Here is a 24,094-nt window from a genome sequence, read left to right on the forward strand (position 1 = left end):
AAACACCAACAAACCCTAACTTTCACATGGACAGTTGTTAGGAATTATCTGAGAATAATTTGAAGGCTCATAAATTTCAATATCGGATTTGTATTCGACCATCTTTCCAAACTGCAACACACGAATATGTGGTTCCCATCACAAAGCCACTGTGTTTACATGGAGTGTACAGTGTTCTAATATCACCATATTCAAGCATTTTGAAGCCTAGCTACAAACAACCCAACAAATCGTTATCTGTTCCATGTAGTGAATAGTTGATATGATTAGACCACGAAAGTACTCCATCCGGTAGTTAACAGACGATCATCGGGTGAAAAACCAAACAATTGTTTAATAAATTTTAGTAATTCTTTAGATAACGTGGTGGGGTATGAAGTAAATAAATATTGAAAATAAAAGAATGTGTCATAAAGGTAGGGGTTCACCTATGGTAGTGTTTTTCCTTTTCTAATATCACCATAGTTAAGTATTCTGAACCCTAGCTTCGAACAGGCCCACAAATCCTGTCACACCCTCAAAATACCACCTAGGGAGTGTCCCTGATAGGCATGTGACGTACCAATAACGAGCCACCAATTACATTGAACCCATACAAGTTATAATTAAAATCCCCATTATTAATAAAAACATCTTCAATAAGTTTTAAACGAAAACCAATAAGTTCAGCGGAAGCAACTTGTAAACGAAATTAAACTGTTTCAAAACCAAAGTATAGTATCAAGAAATCAATCACATAAATCCTTCCAGTCGACCCATGACCACTCCAGCTATTCCAGACAGCAAGTTCCCCATATCCAAGATACCTAACGACCTGCGAGCATGCAACAAGTGTATCAGACAACGCTGGTGAGTTCATAGTTTTACGAAAACGTTGTTTACCAAGTATGTAGTTAATCCATTGAAGTTATTTCCAGAAGTAATGATGAAAACAATGTTGATAATACCCCAATACAAGACGGCTTCTGATTATTTTGCCCTTTCTCCAATGCTCCTATCAAAGCATTGGTCATGACTAGGTCATTAGTTCAACACCCGTCCTCCCAGGTACGGGGTGAGGTTGCCAAACCTAAGTAGCGCTACTAACTAATACCATGTTACCTCCCAGGTAACCAAACAACACGGAGGGACTTTAAAGGTGATAGGAAGAGTATATTATCCAACATTCCCGTTTTTACCCAAAAGACTTATCCCTCCCCGGGATACCCACTGACTGTCCCAACCACCGGGACGCATGCTCAAGAGAGATGAACTCACCTTAGAGTGCTCGGTAGATTTGATTACTCGTTTAACCAAACAATCAATCAAGTCCTATGATAAATGCACATATAACAATCAGTATGCATGCAAGCTCAGGTCGTGTCATTCCACATTTATTCATCAGTCAGTGCACATAAATACAAGTAGTAACATTTGTCAATCCGTACACCAACTTATTCAGTTAAACACAAAGTATAAGAATTCATTAATCAAGTTCGGCTTGATAAACATTGTTAACACTTGGGCTACTCGGCCCGAGTCCAGCCCAACACATATGCGGTTGAGGCACACCCGCCTACACCTTCGTTTGCACAATTTTAATCCCAATTAACAAGTGCAGCCTGGACTATAGCCGTTTCACTCGGCTAGTACTACCCAGCCCAAGCATCGACATTATTAATCATCAAGCATTCAAGTTCAACACACTGCATAACTATATACATGTTACTAAATATAGAACAGCCCAACATTACAACGAGATACCAGTGTGGCCCAAAATCCATTCGTGTATATTTATGTGTGGGTGTGGCCCATATTATCACTTAAGTCTCACCCCTAATATTAACAGTAAGCATTTAACCAGAATTCATATATCATACTCCTCATTGTCGCAACATATCCTACCAAGCAATTCAAGATTACCGTTCACGAGTCAATTAATTATATATATGTATTTATTCGTACACTAACACACAACACAACTAGAAATCGGTGAACACATGTTTATGTATATATGTATAAATACACCTAAACACAGATTGCCCCAAGTATTATAACATCAAATAACAATAACTTAGTGAACAATCATGTATGAAGACACCTTTGCTAATCACGTACTATGTAAACAATTATATTATCAGATAGCATCACAAAGAACAATCACAATATAATAACTTAGTAAAGGTTCACTAACCACTTAATGTCTCGATGAAAAGAGGGGGGGGTCTCCTGTCGCACGCAATCCAAGTGAGAGGAAGTAGGGTTTGTTGTTCTTTTTTTTTACACCCTAACCTATTGTGCATGTATATAATATAAGGGTTTGGGCGGTTTGGGCGGTTGTTAATAGATAATAAATCGGAGTGGGCTTCCTTGGCGTGCAAGATGTAACCGGCCCAAACTTAACTTCTTAATTAATTCATTCAAAACTCTATATTATAATAGCTCATTTGATAAGCACAAGTTTACAGCAAAGCCAAAGCCGGCAACATTATCACATGCAACCCTTTTTTTATTGTTTAATCAATGCTATAGATCATGGTCGACAATTCAATCAGAGATTAATGCCTCATTGGACCTCCACACAACTGATTTCAATACATGATTTTTTAGTGGGAATGTGTGGTGGTCAACTATGGCCCAAGATATAGATAAAAGAATTGTTGTACTTAATTAATTGCCATGTTTAGAACAAAGAGATGTCAGCTACTAATTGTTGTTTGTTATTACCATTATTGTTATTATTATTATCTAATAAGGTATAAAGTGTAGGTCATAGCAAAAGTATATTATTATAATTATATACCACCATTCGAGCCTTCAAAAGTTTCGAGTTACGCTAGTTATGCCATGGTTCAAACGGTTCAGATCGGTTTAACCACAAACGGATAAGTATACGATTTGATTTATAAAAGTGAAACAAACGGGTTTTTACCTCCAAGTTACGAGTTGTCACATCATCCCCAACTTGAAAGAAATTTCGTCCCGAAATTTGAAAAGTAAGCGCAGAAGATGAGGTTATGAATCAAGATTATTGCGGATTTTTCTCAGGTGTCACATCCTCCCCATGTTACTGAAATTTCGTCCTCGAAATTTAGGCTATATTATACTCTAGGCTCCAATTATAAGTTTGTCGATAATTCACTAAACACGTAGTTAAATACGGTTTCACGAAAGTTCACTAAATAATATATAAGTCATATAGCATATAAAGTCAGATAACATATAATTTCACATAAGTTATATTTCTTTATTTGTTCAGGAATAGTGTTCTAATTGTTCATCAACGTTCGAGTACAACCCATGTGTAATTTCGTAATTCCCCGAATTACCGTTATGTGAGTGTTATGCATGAATGAGTGTTTGAGGTAATAGAGTTTGTGTTAATTGTGTTAAACTAAAAATGTCTTGCTCTTAAGTAGAAACACAAGTTGAGTTAATAGGAGCTTGATAATGAAGAATGTTGTGACAAGTTATGCTAAGCTCAAAAGATGCTCACAAAAGTTGAAATACGAGTGTGTCATACATCTGTATGGCATTGCCTGATGCATTTAACATGTGCGACCGGGGGGGGGGGGGGGTTGTTGCACTAAATATAACTTGGGTGCGCTATACGCCTTCGAATTTGGGGACTTGCAAAAAGGCAGTGTTTAGTTATCATGGATGTTGTATATTAAGTAGCCAACACTTCACGAAGCAAGTGTATCTAATGTATATCTAGAGCTTTACCAGAATTGAGGCGAATGTCGTACATTATAAACGAAGGGTCGACGAAATAAACCGAACCGGAAATGTGTTAAGGTAGTTTGTTACAGGCTAAAATGCTCAACCCTCAAATCACGTGTGTCGGGTGCACCACCAAGATTTTCTCGAAGCAAAATATGTGAATGTGATAAAGTGAGTGTAAGAGATATATGTTTATATATGGTATCGCTACCGGCGATCAGAACTGGTGTAGTCACCCCTATCGAAGATCAAAGGTGATGCCATCATATGTAAGAATTCGAGAAAGAAAATATAATTTCCTGGAACAGGTGATTCAAGCAATTCAATCAATAGATTGTATGAAAACTCAAATTAGGCATTAATCCCTATTTCAGACTGGTATCATCTTGACTGGTTCGTTCAGAGGGAATAGAGATTTTCAGTTGATATTGATCGTGATATTTTGGTCGCAGTTGGTTGTAGCAGATGACCGGCCTTCGATCAAAGAGAGATAAGCATGGAACAAAGAGGTCGATGAGGCTATACATGAGTATGGTGCCTTCACACAAGAAGGAATTTTGACCTTGGCATACCTTACGTAAGTAATAATTTTATTTTATGTTCTTGCACTTGATGATCTTAAGTATGACTCATTCCTCGAGTGACGTTCGTAGAGAGTGATTTAGCCAAGCGAGGATTAGCGTACAACAGGGTTATGCAAGGACTACGGTATCCATTTTACCACAACCAGATAAGACGCGAAACACATACCAAGACGTGACTATCATCAATCTGTTCCACATAATTGTTTTAGAATCACTAGTAGAATAATAAATCCGATCATGGTGGTGTAGTTGGTTGCACACACAAGTGGTATAATTAGAAATAAGGTGACACTGCCGGTCATTGGAAGCGTTACATTGAGGGTGTTGACACAATAAGAATTATGTTGAAGAGTAACGGTTGGTCGTATTCATAGTGATCCGGTTTAATCGGAGCGTTCTCCACAGTCGTCAAGCCTGCCGTATGCGAATAAGAATGGTTCACTAAAATCTATGTACGAAATTGAGTGTGTAATTAGTCGAACACGTATGAAGCCAACTTTGAAGGGTTGAACTAAGGCGTGTGCATTAGGAACATCAAGTACGTCACCAAAAGGTTTCATTACAAGGACACGAAAATATTTTCGAAATGATATGGTCATAAAATAATACACAACCATCCTCAGAGTACAAGAAGTGATCACTACGTATCAAAAGAAGAGTTTATCAGGTTATTTTTAAACTAGAGCACAATGTTATAGGAGTTTATGCGTAGACAATCGAGAATGTAGTGTGACCATGATAATGGGATGATAGGTTTATCTATATCAAGAACAGTAACTAATGATAGGTTTATCGGTACTAAACTGTCACCTTAAACGGTAAGCGTCGGCCAAGGCAAGGGCTAGGGAATAGACTAGCTTAGAGAGGAAATCTGTTATGTAACAGCAATTCTAGCAATACAAGGAGTAAGATTATTGTTTTATGTCATCATGTTTATCCGGGAGTTGATTAACTTATACCTCCGTCCTCCGTTGTCCCTCATGGTTCTATAGAAGGGAACAATCTTAAGGGTCGAAATGAGGTAAAAGTCGAGTATCACATTGAAATCTACAAACTACCAAGTTTTCACACAATAGGGCAGAACCCTTCTCACGCTCATTAAGCCTCACTGGGATTGGCATGCACCTCGTGTTATTATTATGTGTGCACCCATAATAATAAGGCGATTTGCATGCTTATCTCAGTGCCTCTTAACTTGCGCTAAAAGGTTCCCCACATTCAAATAGCAACAAAAGGTTTTACAGGATCAAGAATCACAATAGTCAAAGGGTTGTGTCACACTAACAGTTCAAATAACAGGGGTTGGTAATATAAGGGCTCATGCTGTTGTGCCAAGTGTGCATTCACGTTCAATGTCATACATAAGTGTACACTAGATATACTATGCAATCGTAAATGAGAAACGAACCTTGCAGTCTGGAGCTGAGTGTCATGGTCGATTTCGGTACTGTTCGGTTATAGTCTGGTTTTATGAAAACGTTTTAAAACCAAGTTCACTATAACCAGTGGCTCTGATACCAAACTGTCACACCCTCAAAATACCACCTAGGGAGTGTCCCTGATAGGCATGTGACGTACCAATAACGAGCCACCAATTACATTGAACCCATACAAGTTATAATTAAAATCCCCATTATTAATAAAAACATCTTCAATAAGTTTTAAACGAAAACCAATAAGTTCAGCGGAAGCAACTTGTAAACGAAATTAAACTGTTTCAAAACCAAAGTATAGTATCAAGAAATCAATCACATAAATCCTTCCAGTCGACCCATGACCACTCCAGCTATTCCAGACAGCAAGTTCCCCATATCCAAGATACCTAACGACCTGCGAGCATGCAACAAGTGTATCAGACAACGCTGGTGAGTTCATAGTTTTACGAAAACGTTGTTTACCAAGTATGTAGTTAATCCATTGAAGTTATTTCCAGAAGTAATGATGAAAACAATGTTGATAATACCCCAATACAAGACGGCTTCTGATTATTTTGCCCTTTCTCCAATGCTCCTATCAAAGCATTGGTCATGACTAGGTCATTAGTTCAACACCCGTCCTCCCAGGTACGGGGTGAGGTTGCCAAACCTAAGTAGCGCTACTAACTAATACCATGTTACCTCCCAGGTAACCAAACAACACGGAGGGACTTTAAAGGTGATAGGAAGAGTATATTATCCAACATTCCCGTTTTTACCCAAAAGACTTATCCCTCCCCGGGATACCCACTGACTGTCCCAACCACCGGGACGCATGCTCAAGAGAGATGAACTCACCTTAGAGTGCTCGGTAGATTTGATTACTCGTTTAACCAAACAATCAATCAAGTCCTATGATAAATGCACATATAACAATCAGTATGCATGCAAGCTCAGGTCGTGTCATTCCACATTTATTCATCAGTCAGTGCACATAAATACAAGTAGTAACATTTGTCAATCCGTACACCAACTTATTCAGTTAAACACAAAGTATAAGAATTCATTAATCAAGTTCGGCTTGATAAACATTGTTAACACTTGGGCTACTCGGCCCGAGTCCAGCCCAACACATATGCGGTTGAGGCACACCCGCCTACACCTTCGTTTGCACAATTTTAATCCCAATTAACAAGTGCAGCCTGGACTATAGCCGTTTCACTCGGCTAGTACTACCCAGCCCAAGCATCGACATTATTAATCATCAAGCATTCAAGTTCAACACACTGCATAACTATATACATGTTACTAAATATAGAACAGCCCAACATTACAACGAGATACCAGTGTGGCCCAAAATCCATTCGTGTATATTTATGTGTGGGTGTGGCCCATATTATCACTTAAGTCTCACCCCTAATATTAACAGTAAGCAATTAACCAGAATTCATATATCATACTCCTCATTGTCGCAACATATCCTACCAAGCAATTCAAGATTACCGTTCACGAGTCAATTAATTATATATATGTATTTATTCGTACACTAACACACAACACAACTAGAAATCGGTGAACACATGTTTATGTATATATGTATAAATACACCTAAACACAGATTGCCCCAAGTATTATAACATCAAATAACAATAACTTAGTGAACAATCATGTATGAAGACACCTTTGCTAATCACGTACTATGTAAACAATTATATTATCAGATAGCATCACAAAGAACAATCACAATATAATAACTTAGTAAAGGTTCACTAACCACTTAATGTCTCGATGAAAAGAGGGGGGGGTCTCCTGTCGCACGCAATCCAAGTGAGAGGAAGTAGGGTTTGTTGTTCTTTTTTTTTACACCCTAACCTATTGTGCATGTATATAATATAAGGGTTTGGGCGGTTTGGGCGGTTGTTAATAGATAATAAATCGGAGTGGGCTTCCTTGGCGTGCAAGATGTAACCGGCCCAAACTTAACTTCTTAATTAATTCATTCAAAACTCTATATTATAATAGCTCATTTGATAAGCACAAGTTTACAGCAAAGCCAAAGCCGGCAACATTATCACATGCAACCCTTTTTTTATTGTTTAATCAATGCTATAGATCATGGTCGACAATTCAGTCAGAGATTAATGCCTCATTGGACCTCCACACAACTGATTTCAATACATGATTTTTTAGTGGGAATGTGTGGTGGTCAACTATGGCCCAAGATATAGATAAAAGAATTGTTGTACTTAATTAATTGCCAAGTTTAGAACAAAGAGATGTCAGCTACTAATTGTTGTTTGTTATTACCATTATTGTTATTATTATTATCTAATAAGGTATAAAGTGTAGGTCATAGCAAAAGTATATTATTATAATTATATACCACCATTCGAGCCTTCAAAAGTTTCGAGTTACGCTAGTTATGCCATGGTTCAAACGGTTCAGATCGGTTTAACCACAAACGGATAAGTATACGATTTGATTTATAAAAGTGAAACAAACGGGTTTTTACCTCCAAGTTACGAGTTGTCACAAATCCCATCAACGACTGCGTGTTGTGTGCATTGAGACAACAACAGACAACGAACGAATTGTTCGACTTCTTGTTCCAAATGCAGCTGTAGGATCCGTACTTAAAGGTCTCTTTCTCTTACATAGTTGATATGATTAGACCACAAAAGGACTCAATCTGGTACTTAACAGACGAATACAGTATCATTTAATGAAATTTAACATACATACTGCATTCGAAGATCCTTGCATCACAAAGCCACTGTGTTTACATGAAGTGTACAATGTTCTAAAATCACCATATTCAACCATTCTGAACCCTAGCTACAAACAAACCAACAAACTCTAGATAGTGAAAACGTTATCTAAAGAATTACTAAAATTTGTTAAACGGTTGTTCGGTTTTACACAAAAAAAAAAAGAAAAAAAATATACGGGTCGTATAACCTTATACGGCCCGTATACAGATCTTAAAACCCAAAAACCTGATCAAATCTCTAAAAATAAAAACATTTGGCCGTATAACATTATATTGCTCGTATACACATGTATACGGGCCGTATAAGTTTATACGGTCCGTATACACTAGCGGATGTGAATATAAGATTATAGGTATGTGTAAATTATCACCTAATGAGAAATCCACTACTACTAGCACATCCAAGTTGACATTTTGACTGTGTTCTAGCTTTTCCTTTACACGGTTACCTAAGCCCATTGCTATATCGTTGTCACATTCTTTCATTCCTAGCCACCTCTCTCTCTCTCTCCCTCTGGATAGAACATAAACATCATGTCTTCCTTTGACAATAAGTTTAATCACCTAAAACTTCCCCTCATTGACATACAAACCGCTACCAACAATTTTGCCCATGAAAATTTCATCGGGGAAGGTGGATTCCGGAAATTTGATTGATATTGCTGCACGGAGGTTAGATCACGAGCTTTGGTATGGAATCCCAGAGTTTCAGACAGAGATTATGATGCTTGCTAGTCTAAAGCATCAAAATGTGGTCTCTATTGTTAAGTTTTGTCATGAGGATGAGGAGAACATCATCATATACAATTATGAGGCCAAGGGAAGTCTTGAGCAATACCTAAGTGACCCAGTTACACTCACTTGGACTCAAAGATTGCACATCTGTCTTGGTATCGCTCGTGCCCTGAGTTACATTCATTATGACAAGCAATGCAGTTTTAGTGTCATACATCGTGACGTCAAAAGCTCTATGATTTTATTAAGTGACAAGTGGGAAGCAAAACTATCTGGTTTTGAGCTATCCACGATGCAACCAACAGCTAAAAGGCACATATCTGTCAAGCATATATAAGTTTCGTATAAAACCGTTTCGTTTACAATTATTATTTGCGTTAGTCACCAACGTTCGAAAGTTATCATGTGTGTGTTCCTGTAATTCCCCGAATTACCATTGTATTGCGTTCTGGTAATTTCACGAATTACCAATGTAGACTTATTTAAATAACCCTAGTTAAATGCAGTGCTATGAATGTATGTCCAAGTTAACCGTGGTTAGGTTAAAGTATTAACCTGAAGGTGCGGGTTGTGACAATTTCTTTTTTGTTTGTTTGTTTGTTTGTATTTGTTCCCTTGAGCTTCTTGATTGCTTGTGGGTCTGTTTCAATGAAATGATGCCTTTCAACAAAAATCAAGCAGTCGACCAATTGGCAATAAATAATTATTATACTTACCATAGTTGAATAATAATTGAGAAAAAGAGGAGAGAGAGGTACACGCAGCACCCAAGTGTATTATTATTAATTTGGTTGGTATCCCCTTCCTTCCTTCCTCCCTTCCTCAGATTCATTTCAATCCCCTACTTCTTCTGTCGTTGACTTGTGAAGACAAATCGATAATCATCATGTCTTCCTTTGACAATAAGTTTAATCACCTAAAAATTCCCCTCATAGACATAAAAACCGCTACCAATAATTTTGCTGATGAAAATATCATCAGACAAGGTCGACACAGAAAGATCTACAAGGGCCAACTCTTAAGGTCCGAAAAATTGATTAATATCGTTGCACTATGTTTCGATTCTAAGTCCTGGAGAGGAAGAAAAGAGTTCATGACAGAGATTGTGATGCTTTGTAGTCTGAAGCATCAAAATCTGGCCTCTACTGTTGGGTTTTGTGAGGAGGATGATGAGAAGATCATCATAAGCAAGTTTGAGGCCAACGGAAGTCTTGATCAATACCTAAGTGACCCAGTTACACTCACATGGACTCGAAGATTGCAGTCCAGATCTGTCTTGGTGTTGCACGTGCACTTAGTTACGTTCACTATGACAAGAAACGCAATTTTAGCCTCATACATACTAATGTCAAAAGCTCAAAGATTTTATTGGACGACAACTGGGAACCAAAACTATCTGGTTTTGAGCTTTCCAAGATGCAACCAGTAGCTCGAAGGCAAGGTATTGTCCTTGATCGACTTGTAAGCGGCACAGGTGCGTATGTGGACCCAGCATTTGTAAAGTCTGGTGGTGTTACTCACAAGTCAGATGTGTACTCCCTGGGCGTGGTTTTATTTGAAGTCCTTTGCGGGAGGAAAGCATTTGTCCAAACATCAAAACATGTTGAGCCTGAAGAAACGGTCCCTCCGACATTCAGCGATGTATATGATTACTTCATAAGGGAATCTATGACACATATCCAAGCAAGAAAACATGAATGGGTCCCTGGATCATTCTCAAGGATGGATACAGCATCATTTGCCCAAATGCAACCTCCGTCATTTCCTCCATCGATAGGTGTGATGAAACCTCCATCGATTGGTGCGATGAATCCTCCATCATGGGGTGAAATACAAAATGTTATGCAGCCATTGTCCTTCTTGGCAGTAGCAGAAAAGCCGCCATCAATTGGATATGTAAGAGGATCTTATAACTTCTCAGAGGAGGAGAAATACATGATTACCATGAAAAGCCTTGAGCACTTGCATATGCCAGAGGATGGGTTATTAGCAAAACTGGCCAAATCCCACTATGAAAATAAAACACTCGATGATATCATCCATCCCGATCTACGAAAGCAAATGAATGATCTGTCATTAAACAAATTCACAGAAGCAGCATACTTCTGCTTGAAGGAGAAACGGGCACAACGCCCAAATATTGACCGGGTTATCTATGCACTTAACAAAGCATTGGCACTTCAACTCCATCATGAAAACTCCGTAAGGCCATGTTTCCTTTTCTTTCATCCCCATAATAGCATACATATATCTTTGTTAATTCATTTTCCATTGTTGTAGTTGGTATTGTCAGAACACTCAACAGTTGAGGTTGAAGGTACAACAATCAACCACTGGAAGGTAATTAACTTCTTTTCTCATACATTAATTTTCAAACAATGAGATAGTAAATATAAAAGAGTCGGCACATAGTGTTTGCGGTATAGGCATTTATGTCTCATATTAGCTGTAGGACTGCTTAGCTAGAGAGATCCTAAGTATCATTAGCTGTCTCACTTTGTATGTCACACCTTTGTCCCACATGTGTTATAGCATCATATATTTTTAGGTCACTGGCATCCTTAATAATGTTGCAGGGGGGAAATTTGGAACACTTGAAGATTGAACTTGACGCTATAGAGTCAGCGAAAAAGTGTCTCATTGGGAAAGGCGGGTATGGTTCAGTGTACAAAACAGAAATCGATTCCACCGTGATTCCACTGTACAAAGCAGAACTGCCTAAGAGAAGCATCACAGTAGCTATTAAAGACATCATCTATAGAGAAGACAAACAAGGAGAACAAGGGTTCTTTGCAGAACTTGAAATACTTAGTGGTTGTAGGCATCCGAATATAGTTACTCTTCTTGGCTTCTGTTATGAACCTCCTCGTATGATCCTTGTTTATGAATATGTTTCTAATGGAAGCCTTGAAGATTATTTGGGAAGTGAAGCAAAGATGACTAATCTAACTTGGGTGCAACGTCTGAAAATATGCATTGATATTGCCTGTGGATTGAACTACATTCATTCCACCATAGACAACAAACAAAAGATAATTCACCGAGACATAAAAAGTGCAAATGTACTATTGGGCGAGAACTGGGAGGCGAAGATTGCTGACTTTGGACTCTCCATCTTCCACCCACTCAATCATCTGGAGAGCACTATCCAAGCAACCAAAATTGCAGGCACAAATACATACTTGGATCCAGAATATGAGAGCACAGGCAAGTTGAAAAAGGCATCAGATGTTTACTCTTTTGGGGTAGTTCTATTTGAGATCCTGACCGGGAGATTTGCTTTTGAGTGGGTTACCAAGGACAACGAAAGGGGTCTTGCACCCGTTGTGCAACAACTCTTCAAAAGTAAGGGAACATTAAAGGAGATGGTAGATCCTAAGTTAAGGGAAGAAAGTGATGGAAAAGGTTATACTCTAAGTAGAGGACCAAATAAAGATTCTTTGCATATATTTTCAAAAATTGGGTGTCTATGTTTGTCCGAAAAGCAAGACCAACGTCCAACAATGGAAGTAGTCATCAAGGAACTTAAAAAAGCATTAGAGTTTCAGGTAAGTCTAATTCCTAATAGTCTAAACTGTTTTTTTCCTCTTCCTATTCTCTTATCTCTTACCGCAATTAGTCCATAATACTTTTGGATAATCCTCAAATTGGTTATCTCATGATTAACAGGAATATCACACAGACGGCCTCCGAGTTTCACTGGAAGACATTAAAAGGGCCACACAAGATTTTAAAATACCAATTGGAAAGGGAGGATTTGGGACGGTATACAGAGGAGAAAATTTTCATGGTAAAGAACTTACTGTTGGTGCACTTGTGTCTGTACTTTGTCTGTATTCGGTCTGTATGTAAACGATGTCCTAAATCAGTCTGTAAGTTGACCAAGTCAACTATCCTCCTAGTTTGACTTGGACAACATGATGTTTGTCTGGATCGAAGGATAGCCTCGAAGGATACGCATCATCCTTCGAGGTGCTCGAAAGATATGGTTCGACCATTAGACATCGAAGGATGATCCTTCGATGTCCACGCTGATCGTTCGAGCTCCCTGTCATCGATAGATGATCCTTCGGACCATCTATCGATCCTTCGACCAAGACCTGCTGTGTATGGGTATAAATACCCATGCAGTGTGTTAGTGTTGGAGAGATGCACATTTGGAGAGTTAGTGAAACTCTGCTGAAAAACACACACACACACACTTTAGAGAGTTTGCAAACAAGATTGTAAACATTGTGCTTGTAACCGTAAACCTTCATACGTATTAATACAGTGGTGTTAATCGGTGAACTTTGTGTGTTCTTGTGTTTGTTCTTGCATCATCCCGGTTTGCCCGCTAGCTTGGATTCCGCACTCGCTAGTGGGTTAGTATAACAAGGTTTAGGTTTGTTCTCGATCCTCCGAGAAAAGGGACCTACAAGTGGTATCAGAGCCTCGCTCTTTACCTTGTTTAAAACCGGGTTGTTCGAGTTCTTGGTGTGTTTGAACACTTGGTTTAGCACCCGTTTTTGGAGATTTCCTTGCGTTTTGAAACTGAAAAACGTGTTCTAAACCTATCGGGAGTGTTCGGGGTCGGTTTGGGTAACATAAAAATCGTGTTTGTAAAACTTTGATTTTTCCGGCCATATTCCGATTTGTTTCCGGTGACCAGATCTTGAAGATAAGGTTGCTTATTTTGGCAAAAATTTTTGAAAGTCAAAAGTTGGTGAAAAAGTTGTTGACAGAACCATCCTTTCTGCCGAAAGTTGGCTCACCAACCACATCAACTTTTCACCAACCTGTCGTACTTTGTGTCAGTGTGTCAGAGCTGTCGAAAGATATCCTTCGACATCGAAAGATATCCTTCGACATCTTTCGATCAAAGGCAGCTCGAAAGATAAGCATCCTTCGAGTAGTCTTTCGAAGTCTAAGGGTTATCCTTCGTAGTTGGAATCTTTTCGAAAGTTGGTTGTCCGAAAGATAAGGATACATCTCGAAAGATAAGGATCTTTCATTGTGAATCCTTCGAGATCAGTATTCGAAAGATATAAATCTTTCGAACATTGAATCTTTCGTGATAATCAGTCGAAAGATAAGGATCTTTCATTGAGAATCTTTCGAAGACTATTGCTCGAAACTCAACAGTAATCTTTCGATCACTGTTGATCCTTCGAACAAGTCTTGATCTTTCGATCAGATTGTATCTTTCAATTGTTGTCTGTTTGTTGTTAAAAGTTTGTGGTGTGTAGGTTATTTGTTAATTTTCGATCACAATGAGTTGCACAAGTCCTTGGGATTGGAGTACGGATCCACAACCAGATCTGAAACAGATGTCGATGGCTGAATATATGACGAGTGCCATTCCAAAACAACAACAATCAATAAGTTCATGTCAATGGGCTTTGGTTTCCAATCAAAGTCAAAGTCTTCAGAATCTTCTGATTAGTGAAAGTGAAACGGGCAGTAACAATCGTCCACCAAAGCTGAACCACATGAACGATTTTCCGTCATGGAAAGGCCGCTTTCACACATATGTTCAAGGACAAAGCACCGATCTTTGGATGTGTTTTGTCAATGCATTCAACGAAAGTCTTGAAAGTAGAGCATCCACTTCAGAAGGTTACGCCAACATGCTTGAAAATGACAAGAAGGCTTATGAATTGGAGAAAAAGGCCTATGCCATACTTACTCAAGCACTCAACAAAGACATCTACCATCAGTTTTCATATTGCAAGACCACGAAAGCATTGTGGGATGCCTTAGTTGCTAGAGGAGAAGGCAATGCAGCTGCTCGAAAATCTAGGCATGATTTGTTGAAGAAAGAATTTGAATCCTTTCAGTTCTTGGAAAACGAGACTCTGAATGATATGACCACACGTTTCTATCATTTGATCAGTGAAATGTGTGCTTATGGGGTGGCAGCTACTCAACAAGACATGGTGAATAGGTTTGCTGACGCCCTACCCCCAAAATGGAGTTCGTTTATTGAGTTGTTGAAGCATACTAAAGCTCTAGATGAGATTAACATCTATGAGTTCATTCAGAAGCTGGAACATAAAAATGATGAAGAAATTAGGAAAGCAAGGCGTGCTCCAGCCCCTCAGAATACAGAAATGTATTTGCCTGGTTTTGGTCCTTCAGCTAGTTCTGTTCAGCAACCGAAGCTTCAAACTGCTTTTGTGTCCAATACGAGTTCCTTTCCATTTTCTCAATCAACAGCTGCTCCACCACAACCTCAATTCGATCCGAGGTCCTATATTCCTGTTCCAACACAGCCACAACCACAACCTCAACAACAACAACAGCAAGCTCACTATACAAGCAATCCTCAACCTCAACCTCAAAGTGTAGGTCCCTTTTCTCGGAGGATCGAGAACAAACCTAAACCTTGTTATACTAACCCACTAGCGAGTGCGGAATCCAAGCTAGCGGGCAAACCGGGATGATGCAAGAACAAACACAAGAACACACAAAGTTCACCGATTAACACCACTGTATTAATACGTATGAAGGTTTACGGTTACAAGCACGATGTTTACAATCTTGTTTGCAAACTCTCTAAAGTGTGTGTGTGTGTGTTTTCCAGCAGAGTTTCACTAACTCTCTATGTGTGCATCTACTAACACTAACACACTGCATGGGTATTTATACCCATACATAACAGGTCTTGGTCGAAGGATCGATAGATGGTCCGAAGGATCATCTGTCGATGACAATGTGTCCGAAAGATCAGCATGGACATCGAAGGATCATCCTTCGATGCCTAATGGTCGAACCATATCTTTCGAGCACCTCGAAGGATGATGCGTATCCTTCGAGGCTATCCTTCGATCCAGACAAACATCATGTTGTCCAAGTCAAACTAGGAGGATAGTTGACTTGGTCAACTTACAGACTGATTTAGGACATCGTTTACATACAGACCGAATACAGACAAAGTACAGACACAAGTGCACCAACAAACTCCCCCTTGGCTGTAGCTTTGTCTTTATCTTGTCTTTATCTTCTATAGATGTAGACTTGTCTCGAACTTCGACAGTCTTTGGTCTTCGAGTTTCCAAAACTCTGATGTCCTTTCAAGTCTTCATGGTCGGAGGATCTTCAAAGTCTTCACGTCTTGAAAGCAGAGAGTGTATCAACAAACTACCCGTATCATGTAGGCAGTGTGTTAACAAACTCCCCCTTAACATAAGCTCCCCCTTGAGTTATGCTCGTGAAATACTTTAACTTTATGAAGTGAGATCCTTGTGGTGTTGATGATAGCCAGCGGCAACTCAATCATCTTCATCTTTTGAGTGTCTTCTCGTCGTGTCTTCATTCCAAAGCTTGTCATCGACCATGTTCTCCTAGCCTTTAGAATCTGCACATGCAAGAAATCTAAACGCGTAATGAGAACAACTGCTTGGAACATAGTATAAGCAAATGACACACGAATGACCATGTCACAATCAAGCACCGTCCGACAGTTTGAAAGTTTAATAAATTTTTCAAATTTTAAATTCTAACTTTCAAAACATGCAAATTTCGACCGTTTATGAAGATTTAGTCAGTTTGGTTTTCGTTCAGGTTTCAGGTAACGAAGACTTGAGCTCCAACATCGTACGATCGAAAATAAAGTAGAAATAAAATCTTTTTGGCTTTTATAAAGTTTATATTAAACACAGATTTTAGGTGTGTTTTTGAAATTAAAAGACAACAATTTTAATATCCTTTGAGTGTTATCAAACGACATCACCGCTAATGTCGTGCTGATATGCACCAAACGACGAAACTGTTTAAAAGAAAAATAAAAAATAAAAAAAAAAAAAAAAAAAAAAAAAAAAAAAAGTTAAGCAGTAAATAAATATATACAGACATTCTTTTTGCGAGTTTCGAGGGTAAGAGAATCATATCAGTGTACGGTCATGTCAAAACACTCTTGTTGTTCAGTTAGTTAACATTAAGATAAGCATCCTATAACAATTATCGGTATTGTTATCCACTTAAGCTCAACTTATCAGATGTAATCATGTTTAGAGGATACGTTAATGTATGATTTATACTTACCGACCGGTGTTCATCCACATCACGACACATTCCCGTATCAAGGTATGCACGAGAGTTCATCTTACCAGTGAGTATACCGATTATCATCTGTTTGACCGTATAAAATTGTGAGATACTCACTTATTTTGATTTGAAAACAAGTCCTATGTGATATAATCACTTATTGATGAGGAACTTGATTTTCGTATGTATGAGGGCACAGGTGCAAGTCCGTGAACAGGTCAGTACTTCCGTACAGCAGAGAGACGAACTTGACACCCGGATAAATGTGATATTTTATCACTTATTTGTTTTGGACATGTGATTGTTTATCACTTATTGAGTTCGAATGCAGTATGTAATATGTACACGTATGTATAGTGTCATGGAAGATCTAGACTTGCGTCCCCGTTATTTTTCGGTAAAAGATACAACCATGATACCCAGATGATAAGCAGCATAAAGACCGAATATCTCAGAACCTCGGCAATCTATCAAACGAAATTTCGGTACTAAGACCATATGCCAATGAATGGTTCCCACCTGGTCTTCAGTCGATTAAGATTTATATCACCCTGCACACTTTAAAGTGATTGTGAGCCTACCGATACATCTTATATAGAGCTGCTTATCGTTTTGCATTTAAGGTTTAAAGAGGTTAGGATAGACCACTGATGTACTATCATTTTCTCTTTTGCTCTCCAGGAAACTCATTTTTGATTTTCTATTGTTTTTGTGTTTTTGAAATTTTTCGATGTTTTTGTATTTTCCGATTTTTGGATTTACTCCCCCTAAAATCAACAAACTAAGATAAATTTAAAAACACAAAGATATTTACAAAAATGATTTTCCGATGTTGGTTTACTCTTGCTTGACCTTAATGCCATTTACCAAAAATAAGTTTTATCAGAAAAGATTTAACAAATTTTGGAAAAATGAATTGGCATGTCGGTAAGCGGTGCGGACCATGACAACATTGACGAGTTTCACAAAGAAACAATCACGTGTGAGGTGATATTTGAGATCAACGTGTCAGGCCAAAGAGTGCTGTATGAGATGATAATAATTCATAAAGTAGCTTAAAAATCAACAAGTATAGGAGAGATTTAGAAATTCAAAAACCGTATCCTGCAACCGTTTCATGCATTGCAAGGAATCTAAGTGTTCTTCCAAACTTGATATCCACCCGGTGTGGACTTCAAAGTCGATTTTGTAGCTACTGACTAATCTCTTGACAGCAACAAGGTCGTAAACCTCCGGGTCCGGCTGGTCTTCCATATTGCACCAGCGAAGGTCTGTGACTTTCTCTTTCAGAAATGGTGTGCGGATATTCAATGCACTCCAAGGCATCGACACACATTTCACTTCATTCGTTCCTGCGGACCCGATCAAGAACCAGAATGACCAAATTTTCGGCACGTTCTTCATTTGGTCGAATTTTGCACCATCATTCAATCACATTTTCTTCTTCTTTTCTTTCTCTCCATCAAAGGCAACAATTTCTTCTGTCGCCTATCTTGTGCACGGACATTCCACTATCAATAATCCTATGACTATCGATAGTTCCTCCTGGAACTTCCTGCACACTCACTCAGAGATTAGTTGGAGAGGGGGACCCAAGCCTTCATAGACTTGGGTTGCCCCTGAGAATCAAGAAATGTAATTTCAATTTCCTGATAATTTTCAAGCACAACACCTCCCCCTGAACTTTCACCCGATTTAGGTTTCCAAGTTTGTTTTTGTTTACCAGATTTTTGTTTTTGTTTACCAGATTGTGTATTATGTACAATTTCTGGTTTTAATGGTTGTGACAAACTCGGTTTCCTTTTAATCACCGTTTCCGGTTTTAAAGCCTTTTCGATCACCTTTACATTTTTACGTCGTTGTTTTGTTTCTTGTTCTTTAATAGTGCGTTTATCATGTTTTGGAGAAACAGGACGACGTTGTGAGTGACCTCGTTCAGTGGGGGTTCTTTCAACAAAATTTGGTTTGGGCGAGTTTGTGCAGTCTTTAATGATGTGCCCAAACTTCCCACATTTGAAACAAGTTCTCCTTTCAACAAACTTAGGAGAATTTGTTCGACTGGCAGATGTTGAACCTGTAGAACCTGAGGTACTTGCTCGTTCATCACACCCGTTTGTGTGTTGGGTGTAATTGTTATCGCTGTTACGCTTCAAAATCTTGACTTTTTGTACAAAATCTGTGTTTGATTTGTTTTCAAAAGTCTCAATTTTATCGGTACCCTTTGATGCTACAAATTTAACATCTTTGCTCTTCTTTTGATAACGAGCTCCTTTTGTTTCAACCTTAGCCTTTGGCTTTGGAGCTCGTTGTTGTTGTTTACCCTTAAAAGCAATTGGTTGTGGCTTTGTCGGTGATTTCTGTTTTCCAAATTGTTTTCTGATTTCAGCTTTTGGAATTGAATTACATTGAGTTACAGTAACTCTCGGAATTTTCTTTCCCAAAAACTGGTTTGTAGTATCTTCAAACACTTTGTCAATCAAGGATTGATTGACGTTTTTGATTGGAAAATCTTTGTCTGAATAAATTTTACTATCACCGACCAAGGTGTACAACAAATCATTGCTTTTAACAGCAAACACACTTTCTTTGTCATTCTTGACATCTTTGACAGGATTTATCACTTTCTTGGCAACAGGTTGCACGACAGGAGTAGGAGGATCACAAAGAATATGATTCTCAATTGGAATTTCTACTCCTTTCGCCTCATCAAGTGATTCATCCTGGTCATTCACATCTGATTCATCATCTGAAGAATCACAGTCCTCAATAGTTGGAGGACTTTGATTTGAAGCACATGATGACTTTTCTTTGTTATCAGATGAGCCCTCCGATGAATTGTCCGGTTTGAACCCTAGCCCAGTAGCAAATTCCTCAACGTTAAGAGGCACACTGGGTTCATACCGGGGCATTTCCTCTTCATCGGGCATTTTGGTATAGTTGTTCATCAAAGGGGGCGGACATTTCTTATATCCTATCCCCTTCTGATTTCCTTTCGGTTGTTGAACCTCGATGATGTGATCAAGCACAAATTGGGAGTTAGAATAACTATCCAATTTTTGTTTGATCGCATCATGCTCGCATTGGGCAATGGCTAATTGCTTTTTGGTTTCCTCAACAAGGTTGATATAGTCATTAATACTAACTTGTTTATGATACACAACTTTGTTCAATTCGGAAACACTTTTCTTTAGAGTTTCAATCACAGTTTTAAACTCCTTTTCGTTTTGAGTTAACGCCATGTTTGCCTCTTTGCACTTGGCCAGTTCAATTACCAAACTTTGATTGTGACTATGAACCGTTTCTGATTCACGTCTCAATTCAACACATTCATGCTTCATTTTAGCACATTCACTACATATGCTAGGAGTTTCAACCTTTACCTGACTTGAAGAAGCTGTGACATTAGTCATAGAGACAGGTTGAGAAGAGAAAGATCCATCTTCAGTGAGAATCTTCTCCATTTCTTTCGATGTAGTATCAGCTTTCTCGATCAAGTCAGATTTCTTGTCAGCCTCATTCGACAAATTATCAGCTTCAGAATCAATTCTTTCATTTAGATTAGATTCTTCATCTGAACTGCCACTATATCCTGAACTGTTATCATCTTCCGAAGATTGACCATCATTGACATTCTTGACAATCTCAGCGTAAAATGCAGTTCTTGTTTGGTCACTGTTTCCCAACTGTATATCCGTACCACAATCGACGCTTTGCTCAAATTGAGGTTTTGTTGTGGAAACTTGAGGTTGTGGTTGTGGCTGTGTTGGGACAGGAATGTACGACCTCGGATCGAATTGAGGTTGTGGAGCAGCTATTGACTGAGGAAATGAAAAGGAACTCGTATTGGACACAAAAGCAGTTTGAAGCTTCGGTTGCTGAACAGGACTAGAACTAGCTGAAGGACCAAAACCAGGCAAATACATTTCTGTGTTTTTAGGAACAAGAGCTCGCTGAGCTTTCCGGATTTCTTGGTCATTCTTGTGTTCCAGCTTCTCAATGAATTCATAGATGTTGATTGTATTCAGAGTACCCGTATGCTTCAGCTGCTCAATGAATGAACCCCACTTTGGTGGTAGAGCATCAGCAAACCGTGCCACCATTTCCTGTTGAGATGTAGGAACACCAAAAGCACGCATTTCACACATTAAATGATAATAACGATTCGTTATATCATTTAGTGTTTCATTCTCTAAGAAACGAAATGATTCGAATTTCTTCTTCAACTGATCCTGGCGTATCTTAGTAGTAGCTGCATATCCTTCTCCTCTTTCTGCCACAAAATTCTGCATGTCTTGATTTTGCTTTGACACCAAAGCCCATTGACTTGCACTGATTGAAGGCTGTGGAGTCATACTCTTTGCCCAATCTGCAGCAGTGACTAACTTTTGATTGGTTCGTGAGTCCAAACTCCAATCCCATGGACTTGTACAGCTCATTTTGATCAAATATTAATTGAGATCCTTCACAAACACAAACTGTTAAGTTTAAACAGACAAGAATTGAAAGATAAAAACCTGTTCGAAAGATCAAGACTAGTTCGAAGGATCAACAGTGATCGAAAGATTACTGTTGAGTTTCGAGCAAAGCCTTCGAAAGATTCTCAATGAAAGATCCTTATCTTTCGACTGATTATCACGAAAGATTCACAGTTCGAAAGATCTATATCTTTCGAATACTGATCTCGAAAGATTCACAATGAAAGATCCTTATCTTTCGAGATGTATCCTTATCTTTCGGACAACCAACTTTCGAAAAGATTCCAACTACGAAGGATAACCCTTAGACTTCGAAAGACTACTCGAAGGATGCTTATCTTTCGAGCTGCCTTTGATCGAAAGATGTCGAAGGATATCTTTCGATGTCGAAGGATATCTTTCGACAGCTCTGACACACTGACACAAAGTACGACGGGTTGGTGAAAAAGGTGATGTGTTGATGTACCAACTTTCGGCAGAAAGGATGGTTCTGCAACAACTTTTCACCAAACAATTGACTTTCAAAAATTTTTGCCAAAATAAGCAACCTTATCTTCAAGAACTGGTCACCGGAAACACACCGGAGATATAGCCGGAAAAATCAAGGTTTCACAAAAACGATTTTTATGTTACCCAAACCGACCCCGAACACTCCCGATAGGTTTAGTATGCGTTTTTATGCAGAAAACTACCAAAAACGGGTGCTAAACCAAGTGTCCAAACACACCAAGAACTTGAACAAACCGGTTTTAAACAAGGTAAAGAGCGAGGCTCTGATACCACTTGTAGGTCCCTTTTCTCGGAGGATCGAGAACAAACCTAAACCTTGTTATACTAACCCACTAGCGAGTGCGGAATCCAAGCTAGCGGGCAAACCGGGATGATGCAAGAACAAACACAAGAACACACAAAGTTCACCGATTAACACCACTGTATTAATACGTATGAAGGTTTACGGTTACAAGCACGATGTTTACAATCTTGTTTGCAAACTCTCTAAAGTGTGTGTGTGTGTGTTTTCCAGCAGAGTTTCACTAACTCTCTATGTGTGCATCTACTAACACTAACACACTGCATGGGTATTTATACCCATACATAACAGGTCTTGGTCGAAGGATCGATAGATGGTCCGAAGGATCATCTGTCGATGACAATGTGTCCGAAAGATCAGCATGGACATCGAAGGATCATCCTTCGATGCCTAATGGTCGAACCATATCTTTCGAGCACCTCGAAGGATGATGCGTATCCTTCGAGGCTATCCTTCGATCCAGACAAACATCATGTTGTCCAAGTCAAACTAGGAGGATAGTTGACTTGGTCAACTTACAGACTGATTTAGGACATCGTTTACATACAGACCGAATACAGACAAAGTACAGACACAAGTGCACCAACACAAAGTCATCACACAATCCGAGTCGACAACTCAAATCTTTCACACCTTAGCATTGAAGTTGCTAAGGAACATATGGAAATTATCAACACCATGGTCAGTGCTTACTGTGGTTTGGTAGCTGGTCAGCTTGGAAACATCAACATGACCAATGAAGATTATGATCAGATCGACAAGGAAGAAATGGAGTTGATGGATATTAAATGGGCTTTTGCTAGTGCGGTTAGAAGGGCAAAAGATTTCATGGCGAGAACTGGAAGAACTTCGTTGGAAGGAAAGAAAAACACGAAGTATGGGTTTGATATTAATGCCGTCACGTGCTTTAATTGTGGCGAGAAAGGGCACTTTAAACGTGAGTGCACTCGACCAACAAAACACGGCAATCACAACCCGTTCAGAAACCAGACTAATGCGAATGCCCAACAAGAAAACCGTGAACGGAGGATGGTGGCAGTGAATAACAATCAGGGACAGCCTGGAGCTACCAATCACAATCGGGCTTTGGCTGTTCAAGCTGATGAAGGATGTGACTGGTCAGTGCAGTTTGGTGAAGGTGATCAAGGAAGTGGAACTGCATTGTATGCTAAAGTCATCGAGCAGGTTCAAAAAGAAGAATCTTCTGGGAGCGATGACAGTTCTGGTTATTCGGGCAGTTCGGATGAAGAAGGCTCTGTTTCTGGGGATAATCACTCAGAGCCTGATGTGAATGAAGAAGGAGATGATGATATACAGGAGCTACTGAATGAAGCTGATGAGCTTCAATGTCAGAAATCAATTCTGATTAGGAAGGCTGCTGCTACATCAACGGAAATGGAAAAGCTATTCTCTGAAGATGGAGCTTTTTCTTTTCAAACTGCCTTTATGGCAAATGGTTCAGCCTCTACTAGTCAGGTAACTTCTGAACCTCCTGCTCCTAGTATTTGTAAATCATGTGCAGAGATGAAGCTTGAATCAGAAAAGCTTCATAGTCATAATCAGAATTTGGTTAT

General features: G+C 39.0%; 2 protein-coding genes across 2 annotated transcripts in view; both read left to right on the forward strand.

Moving 5' to 3' along the window:
* Positions 1-9,084: 9,084 nt before the first annotated feature.
* LOC110888798 (receptor-like protein kinase FERONIA) lies at positions 9,085-9,543 on the forward strand. Its single transcript, XM_022136305.1, has one exon. The coding sequence runs from the start codon at positions 9,085-9,087 to the stop codon at positions 9,541-9,543; it is 459 nt and encodes a 152-aa protein (XP_021991997.1).
* Positions 9,544-12,878: 3,335 nt separating this feature from the next.
* LOC110891106 overlaps positions 12,879-24,094 on the forward strand; it is a 31,639-nt gene continuing 20,423 nt past the window's right edge. The window contains exon 1 of the mRNA XM_022138764.2: positions 12,879-13,005. The gene's annotated coding sequence lies outside the window, so the exon portion shown is untranslated. The remainder of the gene's footprint in view (positions 13,006-24,094) is intronic.

This window comes from Helianthus annuus, chromosome 11 (assembly GCF_002127325.2).
Source record: "Helianthus annuus cultivar XRQ/B chromosome 11, HanXRQr2.0-SUNRISE, whole genome shotgun sequence".
Lineage (NCBI taxonomy): Eukaryota > Viridiplantae > Streptophyta > Magnoliopsida > Asterales > Asteraceae > Helianthus > Helianthus annuus.